At 39.7% G+C, this 19,291-nt stretch overlaps 1 protein-coding gene and 1 pseudogene across 2 annotated transcripts in view; both read right to left on the bottom strand.

Annotated features, from left to right (window-relative positions):
* Positions 1 to 19,291, bottom strand: part of KIAA0319L (KIAA0319 like) — a 93,662-nt gene that overhangs the window by 29,969 nt on the left and 44,402 nt on the right. The window contains exons 3-5 of the mRNA XM_078073430.1: positions 8,671 to 8,917; positions 6,231 to 6,332; positions 2,892 to 2,989 (exon numbers count right to left, since the gene is read on the bottom strand). Of these exons, the coding sequence (XP_077929556.1) occupies positions 2,892 to 2,989; positions 6,231 to 6,332; positions 8,671 to 8,917 (447 nt within the window). The remainder of the gene's footprint in view (positions 1 to 2,891; positions 2,990 to 6,230; positions 6,333 to 8,670; positions 8,918 to 19,291) is intronic.
* LOC118545728 (ubiquitin-ribosomal protein eS31 fusion protein pseudogene) lies at positions 154 to 2,987 on the bottom strand (annotated as a pseudogene). Its single transcript, XR_013448275.1, has 2 exons — positions 2,892 to 2,987; positions 154 to 769 (listed from the first exon to the last, which is right to left on the bottom strand). The product of XR_013448275.1 is annotated as a ubiquitin-ribosomal protein eS31 fusion protein pseudogene (transcript).

The raw sequence follows: 19,291 nt of genomic DNA, 5'->3' as shown, positions 1-19,291 counted from the left end.
ACCCACAATCCCACTGTCCTAACACATCAGTTAATCATATTTCTCTTACTTCCTCCCAATGCTTGACCACATACAAAAAGTAGTTTTTAAATAGTTCATTCGTTCAGCAAACATTTACCGAGAACCAATTATGTGCTGGACATTATCCTAGGCTTGGGGTTTGGAGAGGAGTAAGATAAGATCACTACCTCAAGGAACTAGACTTTCAAGGTCCAGTTAAAATCAAGGTGTGCATGAAGCTTTTTGTTGTTGTTGTTAGTTCATGTCTTTTATTAACCCGTATACACAATTACTTGTCTTCCGGTCTGTTGAAGCAATAGGTCAGACAACATTTAGCACAAGAATGCCTGTCAAAGTGGCTAGCCATAAAAACTCCAGCACCCCATTCATCTGAAGGGCACTCCCGATGAAGGTGCCTGATTTTGCCACTCTCATCCACCTTCTGGTATTTCAGGACAGCCAACTTAACCTTCTCTCTCTTATGCTTACTCTCCTTGGGAGTGCTATAATACTCCTTCCTTCTTAGCACCACCACAAAGTCTCAACACAAGATGAAGAGTGGACTCCTTTTGAATGCTGCAGTTACACAAAGTTTGTCTGTCTTCCAGTTGCTTGCCAGCGAAGATCAGTCTGCTGATCAGGAGGAATTCCTTCCTTATCCTGGATCTTGGCCTTTACATTTTCTACTGTACCTGAGGATTCAACCTCGAGAGTGATGGTCTTCCCCATAAGGGTTTTCACAAAAATCTGCATCTTGGTGGTGGTTCCACTGCAGATCGGAAAGAAAAACCTGCATCAAGCTTTTTATTATTCTTTCTTCTATTCATTTAACATGAGCACCTTCCCCCATTATAATAGCCTTTTTAATGGTCACTTTCATAGCTGCAGAATAGTGCACGAGTGTGTCATATCACATAAGTGTTCCACATTGTTGGGTATTTGGGTTGTTTCCAGACTTTTACTATTATAACTAATGCTTGCTGTGATGATCATCTCTCAGACGACTGAAGTTTTTCCTTTCTTCTGAATGATCTTCTTTAAGCAAATGTTAATTGACTAGTGTTTTTGACATTTTTCTTCTTGGAAATCTCTTATTACTTGGCTTTCACTTTGCCTACTCCTCATTTCCTTCAGTTTCTTCTTCCTCGTACATCTTTAAGGACAGTGTTCCCCAGGATTCCAACTGCACTCTACACACTCTGTCTGGAGGATCTCATATATTACCATGGCTTCAAATGTCATCTGTTTGAGGTTGGTGTGCAGATTTATCTCTCTAGCGCAGACTTGTGTCCTGCTCTCTAGTCCCTGACTCCCAGTTTCTTCCTGGACACCTCCACTCAAATGTTTCACAGGTACCTCAAACTCACTCTGTCCAAAAATAATTTATTCAACTGCAAACCTCATCCAAACTTGCTCCTCTTTCTGTGTTCTTCATTTCAGTGAGTATCACCACTGTCTTACCAACATCTACCCAGGTGCCTGAGCCAAAAGGCTAGAATGATCCTAGACATCCTTTCCCCAACACCTCCACCCCATCAAATGATCACCAGGTCTTATCGAGTCAACCCCCATTATATTCCTCACATCCACTCACTTCTCTCCATTCACAATGGCATCATCTTAGATTTCAACCATCATAGCATAGTTGTTAAAAGCAAGAGCTTTAGGGATGGAAAGTTCCAGTTCAAATCTACCATTTAATAGCTTTGTGAACTTTGGCTAAACTACTTTATTTTTCTGATTTTTAGTTTGCCATTTATAAAACAGATATTAGTATCTACATCTTGGGGTCATTACAAAGATAAAATGAAAGTTAGTGCATAAAACAATTAGCACTGTGTCTGGCACATATCATGAGCTCAACAGTAGCCTTTAAGTTTTATTTTATTTATTTGTTTTTTAGCCCAGGCTATCACCATCTCACACCTACATCTTTCAACAGATTCTCAATTGGTTTCCCTAGTTTGAGTCTTACCTCCTCCAGTCTGCAGTCAGGGTGAGCTTTCTAAACTGAAAATCTGAACTAGTCTTTCTACTATCTAAAACCTTTCAAAGGTTCCATATTCCCCATGGATAAGATTCACAGTCCTCACTCTGTGACCCGTGCATCTCTCCAACTCTGTGCCACTGCTCTTCTCACACTGGAGGGGCCAGTCACGCTGAACCACACAGAATTCCCTTTTTGTCACATTTTCTATTTGGCCCAGTGGACATTGCTTTCCCTGCGTGGGGTAACAGCACTCCACCCTTTACCCAGAAAGTGAGTCACGACCCAGCTGGGTAAACTCTAAGAAATCAAACTCCCCAGGGCTTCAATACTCCCTGCAATGACCTAGTGCCTCCCCTGTTATAATTTCTGCTTCTGGCCAGTATCACCCGTGAGATTCTATTGTCCTTGAATGTGAAGATTTTGATCAATTCACTGGTAAATCCCCACTGCCTGACATATAACTAGTGTACGATCAACAGTTGTTGAAGAAAAAAAGAAAGAATGAACGAATGAATGAGACTGCCTGGCCAAAGAATATGAACATTTTTATGGTTCTTAATAACTACACTGAATCCCAAAAAAGACTGAGCCAATTTATACAGTTTTGTGGCCACAAAAAACTTAGCTTATCTCCCAAATTCTAAAATCCTTATGTTACCCTTAAAAGCTGTTTAGTGTATATTTTCAGCTATCACCACCATGCTTATACAGTCTTCTCACCATAAATGAACATTTGAGAATCATACACTAACAAATACTGGATGTCAGCCAGACTTTTGGAGGATTCACTTCTGAAAGATTGTTCCTGATTTAAGTGTGAACAGAAAATTCTACATTCTACATTTTAGAAAATGGTCAGCACCTCTATCCCAGCCCTGCAAGTGAGAGGAGGCAAATTCACCTTGGACAGTTTGAGGATCTGGGAATGTTTCCCTTCCATCTCTCCACTGTAGTCTTTAGGATGAGTAATCAGCTGCCAGTCGTAGGTGTAGGTTTCTCCTATAGAAGGGCAGTTACAAAAATCATGAAAACACACACCTACACACAAAGAGGGCAGCCACACAGCCTGCCAATAACAAATCTTTTCTAAATCTTGACAAGGCCTTAGTTTTTAAGATTCCGCCCCAGAGCCTCTAGGGAAACCAAACGTTTTGTTGAAAGAAAGGGAGGATTCTGCTGACTCAGCTACAGTCAGGTCTTCCTCCACCCTCTCCCAGCAATGCTCTCTCCTGCCCCACACCCAGCCTCCCTTTGAGCGAGGCCAATCCTCCCTCAAAATACCAGGTTGCTCATGGTGTGGCATCACAGGGAAAAAACATGCCCTACCAAACACTATAGATGAACTCACTGGGAACAAAGGCCATTTTCTTGCAAAACTTCTTTTGCAACAAAGAACAGCAATGACTTCTAAATAACATGGTTCAAAAATAGCTTTTTTACAGAGTGCTAACAATGCTTGTCTCACTGAGGTCATCACACCCTGGTGAGTTAAAAGAGCTACTTCATTCCAGCTGAGCTAAATAACACACTGCAGAAGATGGTAGAGGATGGCCCATTTAAAACAGGCCCAACTGAAATTAATTAAGATCAAATGAAGCATTAAATGGTCCTCATTTGTAGCTCAGACTGTATGACTGGGTAGGACAAGGACAGGATCCCGTTATCTAAATGGAATCCTGCCCCCGTGAAAGTGGTCTTAAATTTTGAGGGGGGTGAGATTCACATCTGACGAGGGATGGATGGGATTTGGTAAGAAGGCTAAGCTTATGTTACTACCCAGAAGTAAAAATAAAAGGAAAAGAGAAGAAAGCTCAAAAGTGTAACAGAGAATGGTCATCTCTTTCTTAGTTCATGAGTTCAAAAGTAAGTTAGCACATAGAATCGAATTCCAAGAGAGCCTTCATCTGAAGACCAGATTTTATTTTATAAGCCTGAGTTGCAAGATCTATCACTCTTCCTCCCCCCCAAAATACTAGTTTTGTGTTGGACAGTCATCAGCCCTGGGCAGCTCTCCCAAACGTCCCCTGGGCAAGTCCGGGCAGGTGAGAAGCAGGAAAACACAGCAGCCGTGGGGCTGGCGCCAAGAGATGACCTCTCTTCCAACTAGAGCAGGAAATTTGTTTTCCACACAGAAAACAGACTCACATTAGTTTGGGAACTGACAATTTTATAATATCTCAGGCTGGCAACGCAATTTCAAGCAAGGACAATATTCCTAGGACAGAAAAGCTCGGGGGATGAACTGTGCCTCACAGCCGGAAATCTGCCCAAGGGTAGGAACAGCTGAGGATAGCTCTGCTAGACGGAACGCTGGTTTCAATGATTTAGGGCAGTGGTTTTCAAACCACGCCTCCGAACCCGAGAGGGATCCTGAGAGGTGCTCCAGGGGCCACCACAGGAGTGAGGGGGAGGAAGAGTAGGAAGAGCGGGTTCTGTTCACTTGTCCCCAAACCATCCATCCCATGTATCTGATAAAGGCTGAACAACCCATGGAGAGGACAGTTGAAAAGAATCTGTTTCTCAACCCATGTGTTTTAGACTTTATCAAAGTCTCCACTGTATTTTAACTATACTCTGTCCCTAAGCCCTCTTTATTTAGAACCCACGTGCTGATCTACAAGGTGACAGCAACTCACAGACATGTATATGCAAATAGGGGTTAGACAAGAAAATAAAGCAGAACCCAGTGCTTTACACAAAACACTGGAGTCAACTGCAGCTCAAGGCAGTTCTCTCCTCCATCTTCAAAGGCCATCAAATTCATTCACCTTAACTTACCACCAGAGGGGGTAAGGATAAAGCTTCTCTGGAGGAAGATGGAATGAACTGATAAGGAAACCTCAATTTGAGGGCAGAAATATAGAATGGGGATGGCATTTATGTTCTGGAAAAGTACTTTTGCATAAATACACTATTTGGTATTAGGCCTTTTAGAAAGTAGGACTACTGTATAGGAAAGGTTTGTACCTAAAATGGAAGGACCCTGTCCTGAATCCTAGAGTATGGCATTCGATTTGACTAACCCTGTAATGAGAGTAGCATAAACCCAATGCAATCATTTTCCATCAAAGTATGCTTCACTATTGTCATAGAAAGTCTTAAGAAGTGCATATGTGGGGGTGCCTGGTTGGCCCAGTCAGTTGAGCGTCTGCCTTCGGCTCAGGTCATGATCCCGAGGTCGTGGGATCGAGCCCTGCATTGGGCTCCCTGCTCGGCGGGAAGCCTGCTTCTCCTTCTCCCACTCCCCCTGCTTGTGTTCCCTCTCTCGCTGTGTCTCTCTCTGTCAAATAAATAGAATCTTTAAAAAAAAAAAAAAAAAAAAAGAAGTGCATATGTGTTTCTTTTTTTTTTCTTTGGCAACTCTGGTGGGATGCATATGTGTTTCTAAGCCATATTTTGGCATATTAATATATACTTCAAAGGTGAAAGGGATGCTCATATTATAAAAGTTTTCTTAAATAATGAATCCATCATCCCCTAATTTATGTATTTCATAAATCTGAATTTTGTGTATCACATTGGGCCTGTCTTCTTTTTTTTTTAAGATTTTATTTATTTATTTATTTGGAGAGAGAGAGAGAGAGTGCAAGAGCGCAAGCAGAGGGAGGGAGAGGGACAAGCAGCGCTCGATCTCACGACCCTGAGATCACGACCTGAGCTGAAATCAAGAGTCAGACGCTTAACCAACCAAGTCACCTGGGAGCCCTGTCTTCCTTTTTTTTTTTTAATGTCAAATCTCTATTAGCCATAGTCTTAAATCACTCTTCTACAAGTTCTGTATCTGCTATTTACTGGTTTGTACAAAATAAATAGGTTAAACCTCAGTCTCAGTTTCTTCCTCCTTTAAAGGGATATAATACAACCTCCATTTAATGAGCATCAGCTATATGCTAGGCACTGAGGTAGGTCCCTTATATACCATTTCATTTTGCCCTTAAAGTAACCTTATGAAATAGAAATTATTATCCTCATTTTACTGAGAAAGAAAGGGAAGCACAGAAATAATTTGCTTAAAATCATTCAGCTAATGTCTGGCTGAGCTGGGATTTGAACCCCGGCTTGACATCGAAGCCCATGATTTCAAACATTATATTATATTGCCTCTCGCATCAGATAAATATTTGTGCATGTGCATACTATAGCCTGTTCTCACAGGACTATTGCAATGAGTAAATGAGTTAAGGTAGGTAAATACTATAAATTAAAACATCATCCAAATGTAACTAAGGGGATGTTTTACCTTCAAGTGGTTCTTGGAGAACATATGCATTTAACTGAACTTCATTCTTAGGCAGGGTAATCTGGACACTCTTTCCAGCAGATACTACCAGTTCCTTTATAACTGGAAACAAATAAAATATACAAGAGACAAGAAATTAGATCCAGACTACCTCATTCCTCTCCATCCTTCTGGGACCAAATTTCTTTTAAACAATATTCAGCTACTGCCTTTATTTCCTCATTATTTATCTACTCTCTAATCCCCTGAAATTTTATTCTGCTCCCATTTTTCCACTGAAAAAGATCTTTTGAGGTCATCCACAAACTGCTCCTTAGCAAATCCAGTAATTGTTTCTCAACCCGCATCCTTTACTTCAGTGGCATCTAATAAATACTGCTGACTGCTTCGTTATTAAGACTCTCAGGTTATCATGACATCACATTATTCTACTTTTATTCCTTTGTCTCTGAGTTTTTCTCCACTGTATTTTAACTACAGTCTGTCCCTAAGCCCTCTTTATATAGTAATTTCCATGGAGTTCAATAATCAGAGTTCAACGGTGTTTCAAGGATCATCTTTATGCTGATAAACAACTTTCTAATAAAATACATCTATAAAGTTCCTAAAAGAAAAGCCGAATGTTGATCACAAGGCCGGCCTTAATTTCTTTCTATTCCAATTGCTACAACCATAGACTTAGGTTATTCCAAAAATCTTAACTGGTCTTCCCTCTGCCAGCACACCCCACTCTAATCCATTCTGTCTTCCTAAAACACCCACCACCATTAGTTTTTCTAAAATACTCCCCCCACCGTGTTACTCTCCTACTTAAGACTCCCCACTCCCACACCGCATTCAAGGCCAACTGCTAACCTGGCATTAGAGAACCATTAACATCTGATCACACCACCTCACACCTCCTCCCCAGTTCTGCCTCTAATTATATTAATTTTCCTTCTTGTGCTCCACAGAAGAAGACATAGTCTACTCTTGAGGACTTACTAATGCCATTTCCTTCAACTGGGGTGTATGCTTTCTTTATTCTCAGTCAGTACTTTGTTTCTAGCTTAAAGCCAGTCTTCTCTCCAAGAAATCTTTCCAGACCATTTCAGTTCAAACTTATCTGAGGTACCTCAGCATTTTTGGAATACCCACGTCAGCTAATAGCTATATATACGGTCTTCACACTATTTCAATAGCTATTTCATACATGTCTGGGTTTCTCAACCCTGGCACTACTGATACTTGGGACCAGATAATTCTTTGTTGTGGGGGGCAGGGAAACTGTCCTGTGCACTATAAGAGAGCTGGCAGGTTCCCCGGCCCCCACCCACTAGGTATCAGTAGCACGCCTCCTCCATAAGTGTAACAACCAAAACTGTTTGCAGGTTGTTGAGAATCACTATTATATAAATCTTATTTCTCTGACAATAATTGTTATTAGGTATGAGACCTAGGAAATAGAGAGCTTAAAGCAAACAAATGGCTGGCCCACCCATATTTCCAGTCTGGGGGTAAGGACTTCCTAGACAAACATGAAATTTGAGATGTATCTGTCTGCTTGGGAACACTGTACTGAGGAAGAAATGAAATCTTCCTTATGGAAACTTCATCATTTAGACACCCTAGGAGGTTGAATAAGAATTCTCTGAAGTGACTTTCAAAAAAACAAGAAAAGAAAAGAAAGGAAAGAGAAACCACTATACTCAGAAAGAGTATAATGGACAAAAATATAGTGTTACTCAAACTCTTTATAATTACACCAAAGATTATAGGCATTCTGCCTGAACACAAAAATTACTTTAGTGCCTCAGGACTGAAACCCCCAAAATTTCATGTTATACTACCAAGATAAAAGAACCTAGGGAATAAAAAATCAGCAAAAATTCATTTTCACTGGCTTTGCTTTACCCTGTTGCCTTTTCCAGGGGATAAAGATCAAGTTAGTTTCCTTGATTAACCATTTCCTCCTAATACCTTACAACAGCACTCATGAAGCACAGACTTGTTGTTAAGGCAACACTGCTTATAAATCTCCTCCCTATGGATGGGTTGCTTTAAAAATAAAGATGCTGCCAAAATCAGAAAGACAAATATCTGACCTACAATCAGCCATTCAGAAGGCAAATAGGTACAAAGGTCCAACTTTCTTCCCAGCGGCTTCTGTTTGGTCCTTGAACATTGCTTAATAGAATCTTGTGCCTTTAAATCCCAGGCACAGTGGAATCTGGCTCTGGGAAAGTGAGCCCCATTAATTCCCATAGGCTGGGGCCTGTTGAGAAAAAGGATGGAGAGCCCCAGGTCCTATGATTATAGGAACAAAGACAGGATTATTTTTTCTCTAACCTACAGTACTCAAAAGTCATGGCTCTCTTCTTTCCTTGCACTAAAGAGAATACTGTGATCAAATGCTCTACTTTTTCATCCTATCTCCAAGGGCAGAAGCAAAGGGCCTCACCTGGGTATGGTGCTGAGGTGCTCTGGAAAGAGGCCTGGGGGTTAGGGGTAGCATAACTGTAGGAGGGAGCCACTGGCAAAGGGGTAGAAATCTGGATTTTCCCAAGGCTTTTTACTTGCTGAGTGCTAGGCGTAGTACCAGGATCCTCTGATGTCTCAGGTTGGACTGACATATTCTTTGACCAACCAGGAATCTCCGCAGTCAGGACGGGGGTTAAAGGACTGGAAATTACAACTGCCTTGTGGACCTAAAGAGATGCAAAAATACATTTGAATAGGCAAAAGTTATACCGCCAGTTTTTTAGGTTATGTCTCATAAAATAATTGCATGCTAAATGTTTTTATGAAAAATGCAAAACTGTCAAAAATATTAAAGGAACTAATCTCACCACCCAAACTGGTGTTAAAATGTTGTTATAAATCTTCCCAGTCTTTTTCTCTATGCAAAGAGAGAAATGTTTGCTTAAAACAAAACAGTAATAATCATTCTATGTATACTTGTATCTTCTTTTCTCAACATTTATATTCAATCTTTCTACAAATACTTATTAAGCACTTACTATGCAACAGACCTTGTGGATCCAAAATATAAATAAAATATAATTGCTGTGCTCAACAAGTGCACAATCTAGTGAGAGAGAGAACAAAAAACATAAGAAGCCAAAAGGATAAAGTTATGATGAATTGAAAAAGTATAGTCTGAAGAGTACTTAATTCCTCTCTTGGAGAGGGAGTGTGTGAAAAAGGATGGTTTAAATAAATAAATAAAGGCATTTTCTAGAGGTGAGTCCTAAGCTGAATTTTAAGAGGTGAACAGTTGTTTGTTTACTAGACAAAAGGCTGAGGGGAGAGATGAGTATAGGTACAGGAAATGAGATTAGCGTGGCTTGTGCTGGGAACTGAGAGTCATAAGCAGGAAGGCAGAAAGTAATGGAGGATGAGCTGGAGAGACAGTCAAGGGCCAGACTAAAGAAGACATATGCTTCTCTAAGGTGCCAGGTAATGGTGAGCAATTATAGGGTTGTATACAGGGAAGTGACAAAGTCAGGTTTCCGTCTTAAGTGGATCATTCAGGGTGCTGCATCATATAAGGGTTTGAAGAACTCAGACACCAGCAGGAATAGCACTTAGGGTGCTGCACGCATCCAAATGGGAAACGATGAGTGGCTAAACGAAGCTGGTGGTATGGATTTTTTTTAAATCAACTTAATTGTTAATCACTTAATTGTTAAAGTGTACAGGTCTATGAGTTTTGACAAGGGTCTATACCCACATAACCACAATCAAGACAGAAACCATTTCGATCAGCCCCAGAAGTTGGCTCATTCCCCTTTGCAGTAAATTCCTACCTCCACCCTCAGGCTCACGCAACCATTGATATGTTTTGTGTCCCCACTAGTTAGTCCGGGCTTTCTTGTATTTCATATAAAATTAATCCTATACATACTATTTTCATTTCTGGCTGCTTTCACTCAACATAATGTTTTAAAGGTTCATCCATGGCATTGTGTAACAGTAGTTCCTTCCTTTTTATTACCGAGTAGTATACCATTCCAGAGATATACCAAAATTTATTTATCCATTCATCTATTGATATTTGTTTTCAATTCTCAGCTCTTATAAATAAATCTGTTATAAATATTTGAAATGCAAAGTTTCTGTAAACATGTGTTTTAATTTATTTTGGGTAAATACTGAGAAGTATTTATTGCTGGTTACATATAAGTGTATGTCGAACTTCATAAGAAACTGTGAACTGTTATCTAAAGTGGCTCTACGATTTTGCATTTCCACCAGCAATGCATGAGAGTTCCTGCTGCTCTACAAACTCACCAATACTTGGTATTCTTGGTCTTTTTATTTTTTTGTCATTCTAATGGTATCTCACTGCAATTTAATTTGCATTTTTTGGATGACTAATGAAATTGAATATCTTTTCATGTATTTATTGGCCAGTCATGTATTTTCTTTGATGAAGTTTATTCAAATCTTTGTCCACTTTTTTTACAACTTTATTAAGGCATAACTGACATATAATAAACTGAACATATTTAAAGTGTGCAATTTGACAAATTTTACCATATGCATACACCCATGAAACCATCACCACAATCAAGAAAATGAACATCTCCATCATTTCCAAAGATTCCTCATGCTCCTTTGTAATCCCTTCTCCCAACTCCCAGCCCCAAGCAACCACTGCTCTGCCTCCAGTCACTATAGATTAGTTTACATCTTCTAGAATTTTATATAAACGGAATCACATTGTTTTTGTCAGCTTTCACTCAGCAATATTATTCTGTTGGTCCATGCTGCTGTCTGTAGCAATAATTGTTCCCTTAGATTGCTGAGGACGGTTCTGTTATATGAATATACCACAATTTGTTTATTCATTCACCAACAGATGGACATTTGGGTTGATTTCAGTTTTTGCCTATTATAAGTTGAGCTGATATAAATATTCCTCTACAAGTCTCTGTACGAACATATCTTTCATTTCTCTTGTGTACTTATCTATGAGTAGAACGCATGGTCATATGGAAGATATGCCTTTAACTTTTTAAAAAACTGCCACATTACTTTCCAAAGTTGTTGTGACATTATATAGTCCCACCACCAGTATGAGAATTCCAGTCGTTCTACAACCTTGCCAGAAATTGGTTTCGGGAGTCTTTTTAAGTTTAGCCATTATCAAGGTGCATAATGGCATCTTACTGTGGTTTTAATTTGCATTTTCTAATGATTAATCATGTTAAGTATCTTTTCATGCACTTATTAGACATCTATTATATAAATTCTTTCCTGGACTATCTGTTCAAATCCTTTGCTTTATTATTAGTTTTCTAATTAAGTTACAAGAGCTCTATACATATTCTAGAAACAAACCTTTGTTAGGTATTTAATTTGCAAATATGCTTTCCCAGTCTGTAGCTTGCCTTTTCATTTTTCTTAGTGGTGTCTTTTAAATAGCCAAAGTTTTTAATTTTTTAATTCTAATTTATCATTTTTTTCTTTTATAGTTCATGCTTTTAGTGATATTTAGTTTATTTATTTATTTAGTGACAAGATCACAAAAAGGTTCGCCTCTGTTTTCTTCTATAAGTTTTATAATTTCAGCTCTTAAATTTAGGTCTATAATCCATTTTGAGCTAATTTTTCTGTAAGGTAAGGGCCGATGTTCATGTTTTTTCATATAACTATCCAATTGTTCCAGCATCCATTTATTTAAAAGATTATCCTCTTTTCAAATTGCCTTGGTGCATCAATTAACCATATTTGTGCGGGTCTATTTCTGGACTCTATTCTGTTTCACAGATTTCATCTATCTTTACACCAATACCACTGCTTTGATTACTGCAGCTTTATATAGTAAGTCTTAAAGTTAGAGAGTTTAAGTCCTTCAACTTTGTTTTTCATTTTCAAGATCGTTTTGGTATTCTAAGTCCCAATCTATGAACATGACTATATCAGTCTCCTAGGGCTGCCATAATAAATTACCACAAACATGGTGGCTTAAAAGAACAGAAACTTACTCCCTTAAGTAAAAAGTGGTTAGAGCCACTATTTGTTGGGTAATTGTCACCTCATTTTCCTTTATATCTTTGAACATAGATTCTTTTAGTTTTTTAAGCATATTTTTATTTTTTTTAAGGTTTTATTTATTTATTTGACAGAGAGAGACAGCGAGAGAGGGAATACAAGCAGGGGGAGTGGGAGAGGGAGAAGCAGGCTTCCCACTGAGCAGGGAGAGCCCGATGCGGGGCTCCATCCCCGGACCCTGGGACCATGACCTGAGCTGAAGGCTGATGCTTAATGACTGACCCACCCAGGCACCCCCTTTTTTAAGTGTATTTTTAACAGCAGCATTGAAGTCTTGCTAAATCTGACTTGCTAAAGCTGAGTCCTCTCAGAATCATTTTTATTGATTACTTTTTTCCCCTGAGTACGGGTTACACTTTCCTGATTCTTTTTTGACAAGTCTCCTAACATCTGGTTGGAAACTAGAAATTTTAGGTCATATATTGTAGCAGTTCAGGATTCTGTTTTATTTTTCTGATGGGCTGATTATTTTTAGTAACTCCCTTATACTTAAATTGAAGAATCAGAAACCCTCCCACAGTATGTTGCCATTGACACTTCTGCTCAGTTTTTTTTTTTTCTTGTTTTTATTTTAGCCTGGCTTCCTAGGTGTCACCCCAGTATCTGCATAGTTTTGCAGTCAGTCAATGATTTGGGCAGAGGTCACTCAAACACATTAAATCCATAAAGCTTCACCCTCTGTCAATCCATCTGTGTGTTCCTTGGGGTATGCATTCAAAGTTGCAGCCACTTCTCAAGTCTCCCTTGATTTTTAGCTTTTACCAGGCTCTCCTGGATATCTCGCATATGCAGGTAGTTTCTCAGTCAGCCAGGGATACATGGAGAGCTTATCTCAGCCCTTCTATAGCTCTCTTATTTTCAAGATCTCCCCATTAAGTTTCTGGCAGGTTCACCGCTCACCCTAACAGGAAGTGCATCTCAGGTTAGCAAAGCTGTAGATTCATTCCATTCATTCCCAACTAAGTTTGCCACTTTTAGTTGGCAAAGCTGTCATCCTCTGCCCCAAATCATGCCGACCCTCTAGAAAAGTTGCTAGGTTTCATGTCCAACCATATACTGGTAAAACTACATTTCTTTTTTTTTTTTTTTTTTTTTTTGGTAAAACTACATTTCTTGACACCTGAGCTGGAGTGGAGGTAGACACTGATGGGGGATGGCCCAGGAAGATCATCCCCCTACAGACACCCACTGAACTTGCTCAAAGCATTACCAGCTTTTCAAGATAAATGCTTCTCCATTTGCTTCTGCCTCTATTATGTTTTTAGTGGCCTGAAATATTTGTTTTTGACAATTCTGTCCAGTTTTATACTTATTTTTTCAATGAGAAAATTAGGGACCCCCTCATGATGCCATAAGTGGAAATTCTCTCATTTCTATTTTCTCATTTTTAAAACTGTTTACATTTCTTTTGAAATTCCTTAATTGTTCACTCATTAAAACCATTTTCCTTTAACTTTCTTTAGTCTTCTGAACATACGTTGAAGTCTTTGACTATTAACTCCAATATCTGAGTCAAACTGCAGTCAGTTTCTATTGACTATTTTTCCCCCCCTGAGTACTGGTCACTTTGCATGTCTAACAGTTTTTGTTTGACTATTGGACATCTATGTAATATTTGTAGTGACTTTGGATTTTACTGTACATTCTTTGGGGTTGTATACAGTATTTTTTTTCCCCAGTAGGCAAGTAACTTATCTGGACTTAAACTATAGAGTTTGATTCCCCTGCAATGTGCACCAACGGATATCTCTGTGTAATTCTTGCAGCTGCTTTTTTAGCCTGGTACCCTGCAGGTGTTCTTGTTTAATCTGATGATTAGCCAAGAATTTTGCCATAGGTTATACTCAGAATTGGGCCTGCTCTCTCTGTACTCTCTTTAATTCTTGAGATTACTCCCTAATTTTTCAGCCTTCGACTCTGTACTGACTCCCCAAGTCAGTAAGACTTCAGATTTCTCTCACCTGTGCTACACATGGTTGAGGAATTCACAGAGCTCACCCAGCATTAGGTTCTGCCTTTCAAAGACAGAACTCTGCCTCTCTGATCTCTGCCTGCTTTTTTACCATGCCCTCTGGAATCTTCCTGCGTGGGTGTACTTTAAAGGTTCAGCCAGGGATTTTAGTAGAGTTTCTAGTCAGGTTATGGGTTTCACCATCTTCTATGGGTTTTTTTTTTTTTACTTTCCCCTTAAGTTTTCAGGTAATTTTTCTATCCTAACTCTGTTCTTTGCCACCGTAAGAAAATAAGACTGAGGTTTTCCACTGCCACTTTCCTCTGCTGTGGGAGTTAGTGAATGCCCTCAGGCAAAAATTTTAAAAAGCTGCAAACTCTCAATTCTTATCACTCCCAGTTGCTGTTTTTCAAGAGTAAGCTCTCCTCTAGCTTCTGTCTGCTTTTGGATCCTTTCCAGTTTCCTTAAATACATTTTTTTTTACATATTTTATAATTATTATCTGTGGGAGGATTCAGAAGACCACTTTACTCTGCCACCATTACTGGAAATTCCTCCTGTGGAATGGATTTTAAAATATTAAGGATCTAATATTTGTGAATCTGAAATGCATCTGGGGCTTGGGGAAAAGAAGCTAAGATGACTCCCATGTTTCTTGAGGAGCCTGACTTGAGGGACTAACTATAGTGGTGTCAAAAACTAAGATAGACTACAAAGGAGCAACTTGAAGAAAATAACAGGCAAGTTATGTTTCAGACATACTGAACCTGAGGTACAGCTGAGAAATTCAAATAGAGACCCAGGGTTGGAATCAAGTTCCCAAAGATAGCAGCTGATATCATGGGAATAAGTAAGCTTGCCCAAGATGAGCAAGTAAGGAAAGGAAATGAGGCTTAAAAACAGAATACTTGGCAATAATAATGTTCCTGTAATGAGGAAAAATATCAATTAATTAAAACTGACCCAGAAATAACAGAGATAACAGAACTGGTAAACAAAGGTATTAAAATTACTATGATTATATTCCATATATTCAAGAAGCTACAGGCAAGATTGCATGACTGCATATATTAAGTAGAGACACAGAAGATTTTTTTTTTTTTAAAGACCTAAATGAGGGGCACCTGGGTGGCTCAGTAAGTTAAGTGTCCAACTCTTGGTTTTGGCTCAGGTCATGATCTTGAGGTCATGAGTTCAAGCCCCATGTCAGGCTCTGCACTCAGTGAGGAGTCTGTTTGAGATTCTTTCCTCCTTCTTCTCCCTCTCCCACTGATCTTCCCCCCCTCACAGTCTCTCTCCTAAATAAATAAATAAATAAATAAATAAAATCTTTAAAAAAAAAAAAAGACCCAAATCAAGCTTCTAGAGATGAATATTATAATGTCTGAGATGAAAAATACACTGTAGAAAAAAAATTTTTTAACCACTGCTGTGATGAAGGTACGTTTATCCTGGCTTATATATAGACACACACATAAAAATACACTGTGAAGATTTAGTGGCAGGGTAGACAATGCAGAAGAAAAGATCAGTAAACTTAAAGACATATCAACAGAAATAATTCAAAATGAAACACACAGAGAAAAAATTGAAAAGAAATGAACAAAGCAGCAGACTTTAGGAAAGAATCCTTTTCCTTGCTTTTCCCATTTTCTAGAGGCCCATCTACTTTCCTTGACTCATGGTCCCCCTTTCCTCCATCTTCAAGGCAAGTAATGTTACATCTCTCTGTATCTTTCTTCCACAGTTATATTGTCTTCTTCCACTTTGAAGGACGCTTGTGTTTAAATTGGGCCTACCAGAAAATACAGGACAATCTCCCTATTTTAAGGTCAGCTGTTTAACAATTCCATCTGCAACCGTAATTCCTCTTTGCTGTGTAACATAACATATTCACAGGTTCCTGAGAGTAGGACATTGACCTCCTTAGAGGGACCATTATTCTGCCTATCACCACGAATAAAGCAACAAAAGGAGATAAAATGGAATAAAAAAATATTCAGTTAATTCAAGGGAGAGCATAAAAATAGGGATAAAATGAACGAAGAACACATGGGACAGACAGAAATGAATACGAAGGTGGTAGATTTGAATCCAATCACATCAGTAGTCACATTAAATAGTCTATACACCCCAATTAATCAGCAGACATTGTCAGACTGGATAAAAAGCAACATCCAACTCTATGCAGCCTATAAGAAATCTACTTTAAATATAAAAACACAAATAGTTAGGTAAAAACATGGAAAAAGATGCATTACACTAATACTAACCAAAAGAAAGCCTGATTGGCTATATTAATATCAGACAAAACAGATTTCAAAGCAAAGAATATTAACAGAGATAAAGAAGATAATTTTATCATAATAAAAGGGTCAGTTCACCAAGAGGACATGACAATCCTTTTTTTAATTTTCCTGAACCATTTAAAGGTTTCATTTATTTATTTGACACAGAGAGAGAGAGAGCTAGAGAGGGAACAGAAGCAGGGGGAGTGGGAGCGAGCAGGGAGGCCGATGCAGGGCTCGATCCCAGGACCCTGGGTTCATGACCTGAGCTGAAGGCAGATGCTTAACGACTGAGCCACCCAGGTGCCCCGAAGACATAACAATCCTAAATATTTACACAGCTAATAAAACTTTCAAAGTACATGAAGCAGAAGCTGATCTAACAGTTAGGAGAAATAGATATATCCACAAATACAGTGTGGTATTTCATCACCTCTCAACTGATAGAAACTAACAGAAAATAAGGATATAGAAGATCTAAACAACAGTACCCAATTTGACCTATTTGACATTTATAGAACACTCACCCAACGATAATAGCAGGATACATATTCTTTTCAAATGCACAAGGAACATTTGCCAGGATAGACCAATTTCTGAGCCATAAAACTGGTCTCAATGCACTTGAAAGGATTCAAGTAAGGCAAACCATAAGAGACACTGAACTCTAGGAAACAAACTGAGGGTTGCTGGAGGGGAGGTGGGTGGCGGGATGGGGTAATTGGGTGATGGGCATTAAGGAGGGCACTTGATGTAATGAGCACTGGGTGTTATATGCAACAGATGAATCACTAAATTCTACCTCTGAAACTAATTTAAAAAATGTTAAAAAAAAAAAGATTCAAGTGATACAGTGTTCACTGGCTACAATGCATTAAGTTACTGATCAGTAATACCATATCTGGGACCCCCCCAAATATTTGGAAACTACATAACATACTTCTAAATAACCCAAGGGTCAACAAAGTAGTCAAAAGGGAAATTTAAAAGTATTCTGAATTGAATGAAACTGTAAACACAAAATATCAAAATTTATAGGATGCAGCTAAAGCAATACTTAGAAGGAAATTTATAGCACTAAAATGCCTATGTTAGAAAAGAAGTCTCAAATTAACGATTGAGATTAAACCCTAAGAAACTTAGAAAAAGAGGGGGCGCCTGGGTGGCTCAGTCATTAAGCATCTGCCTTCGGTTCAGGTCATGATCCCAGGGTCCTGGGATCGAGCCCCACATCAGGCTCCCTGCTCAGCGGGAAGCCTGCTTCTCCCTCTCCCACTCCCCCTGCTTGTGTTCCCTCTCTCACTGTCTCTCTCTGTCAAATAAATAAATAAAATCTTTAAAAAAAAAACTTAGAAAAAGAGCAAATGAAATCTAAATTATGAAGAAGAAATGAAATAATAAAATTAAAGCAGAAATAATAACATAGAAAAGCAATAGAGAAAACGAATGAAACCAAAGTTTCATTAAGAAAATCTAGACAGTCTGATGGGGGGATGGAGGTGGGGAGGGAAAGAGAACACAAATTACCAATATCATGAATGAAAGAGGTAACATCACTACAGGTTCTAACATCACTACTATTACAAGGGCAATAAGGGAATACTGTGAGCATAATGTATTTATGCCAATACATTTGACTACTGGGATAAAATGCACAAATTCCCTGAAAGACACAATCTGTCAAAGCTCACTCAAACAGAGCTATTATAGATAACCTAAATTGCTATGTATCTATTACATAGTTTGAATTTATAGTTTAAAATTTTCCTGCAGAGGTGCCTGGGTGACTCAGTTGGTTAAGCACCCAACTCTTGATTTCAGCTCAGGTCATGATCTTGGGGTCATGAGATAGAGCCCTGTGTCTGGCTCCACACTGGGCATGGAGCCTACCTAAGATTTTCTCTCTGCCCCTCCCTCACTCATGCTCTCTGTCAATAAAATAAAATAATAAAAAAAAAATAAGAGGGGAGGAGCAAGATGGCAGAGGAGTAGGAGACCTAAATTTCGTCTGGTCCCAGGAATTCAGCTGGATAGGGATCAAACCATTCTGAACACCTACGAACTCAACAGGAGATTGAAGAAAAGAATAGCAGCAACTCTCTGAACAGAAAAGTGACCACCTTCTGGAAAGTAGGGTGTGCGGAGAAGTGAATCCGAGCCAATATTCGGGAAGATAGACCGCGGGGGGAGGGAGCCTCCATCAGCCAGTACCGGCAAGTGATAGAGCCGCGGAACACAAAATCGGAACTTTTAGAAGTCGGCTCCGCTGAGGGATGCTGCTCCAGTGGCTAAGCGGGGGGTGGAACCCTCGCTGGGACAGTGTGGTCTCAGGACCCTCGGGGTCACAGAAAGGCCAGGGGTGCCTGAGTGTGGCAGAGCTCCCAGGTGTTGGAGCGGGGAAGCCAGCTGCAGAGACGGAGCAGAGGCGCGGGCTCTCAGCTCGGGGTTGCCATAAACAATGATCCACGGCACAGTCGGGCCACTGCTCCTCCAGCAGGGACCCAACAAGCAGCAGATCCGGGGAGACTCCCCTTCCTCCCCGGGGAGGAGCGGCGCGGGAGTGTACCACAGGGATCTGTTGGGTTTGGAGACTCCACACGGGGTTGTGTGCCAGAGAGAGAAATGCACGGTTACAGGCCGGGTGAGCACAGAGTGCGGCCAGAGACCGGGGAGATGGGAGTGACTGACTGCTTTTCTCTGGGGGCGCACTGAGGAGTGGGGCCCCGAGTTCTCACTCTCCTCCTCCAAAGCTGTACGGAAAGCTTGCAGGGAACAAAAGCTCC

Source organism: Halichoerus grypus, chromosome 5 (assembly GCF_964656455.1).
Source record: "Halichoerus grypus chromosome 5, mHalGry1.hap1.1, whole genome shotgun sequence".
NCBI classification, from domain to species: domain Eukaryota; kingdom Metazoa; phylum Chordata; class Mammalia; order Carnivora; family Phocidae; genus Halichoerus; species Halichoerus grypus.
This window is presented reverse-complemented; position numbering and strand designations above follow the sequence as displayed.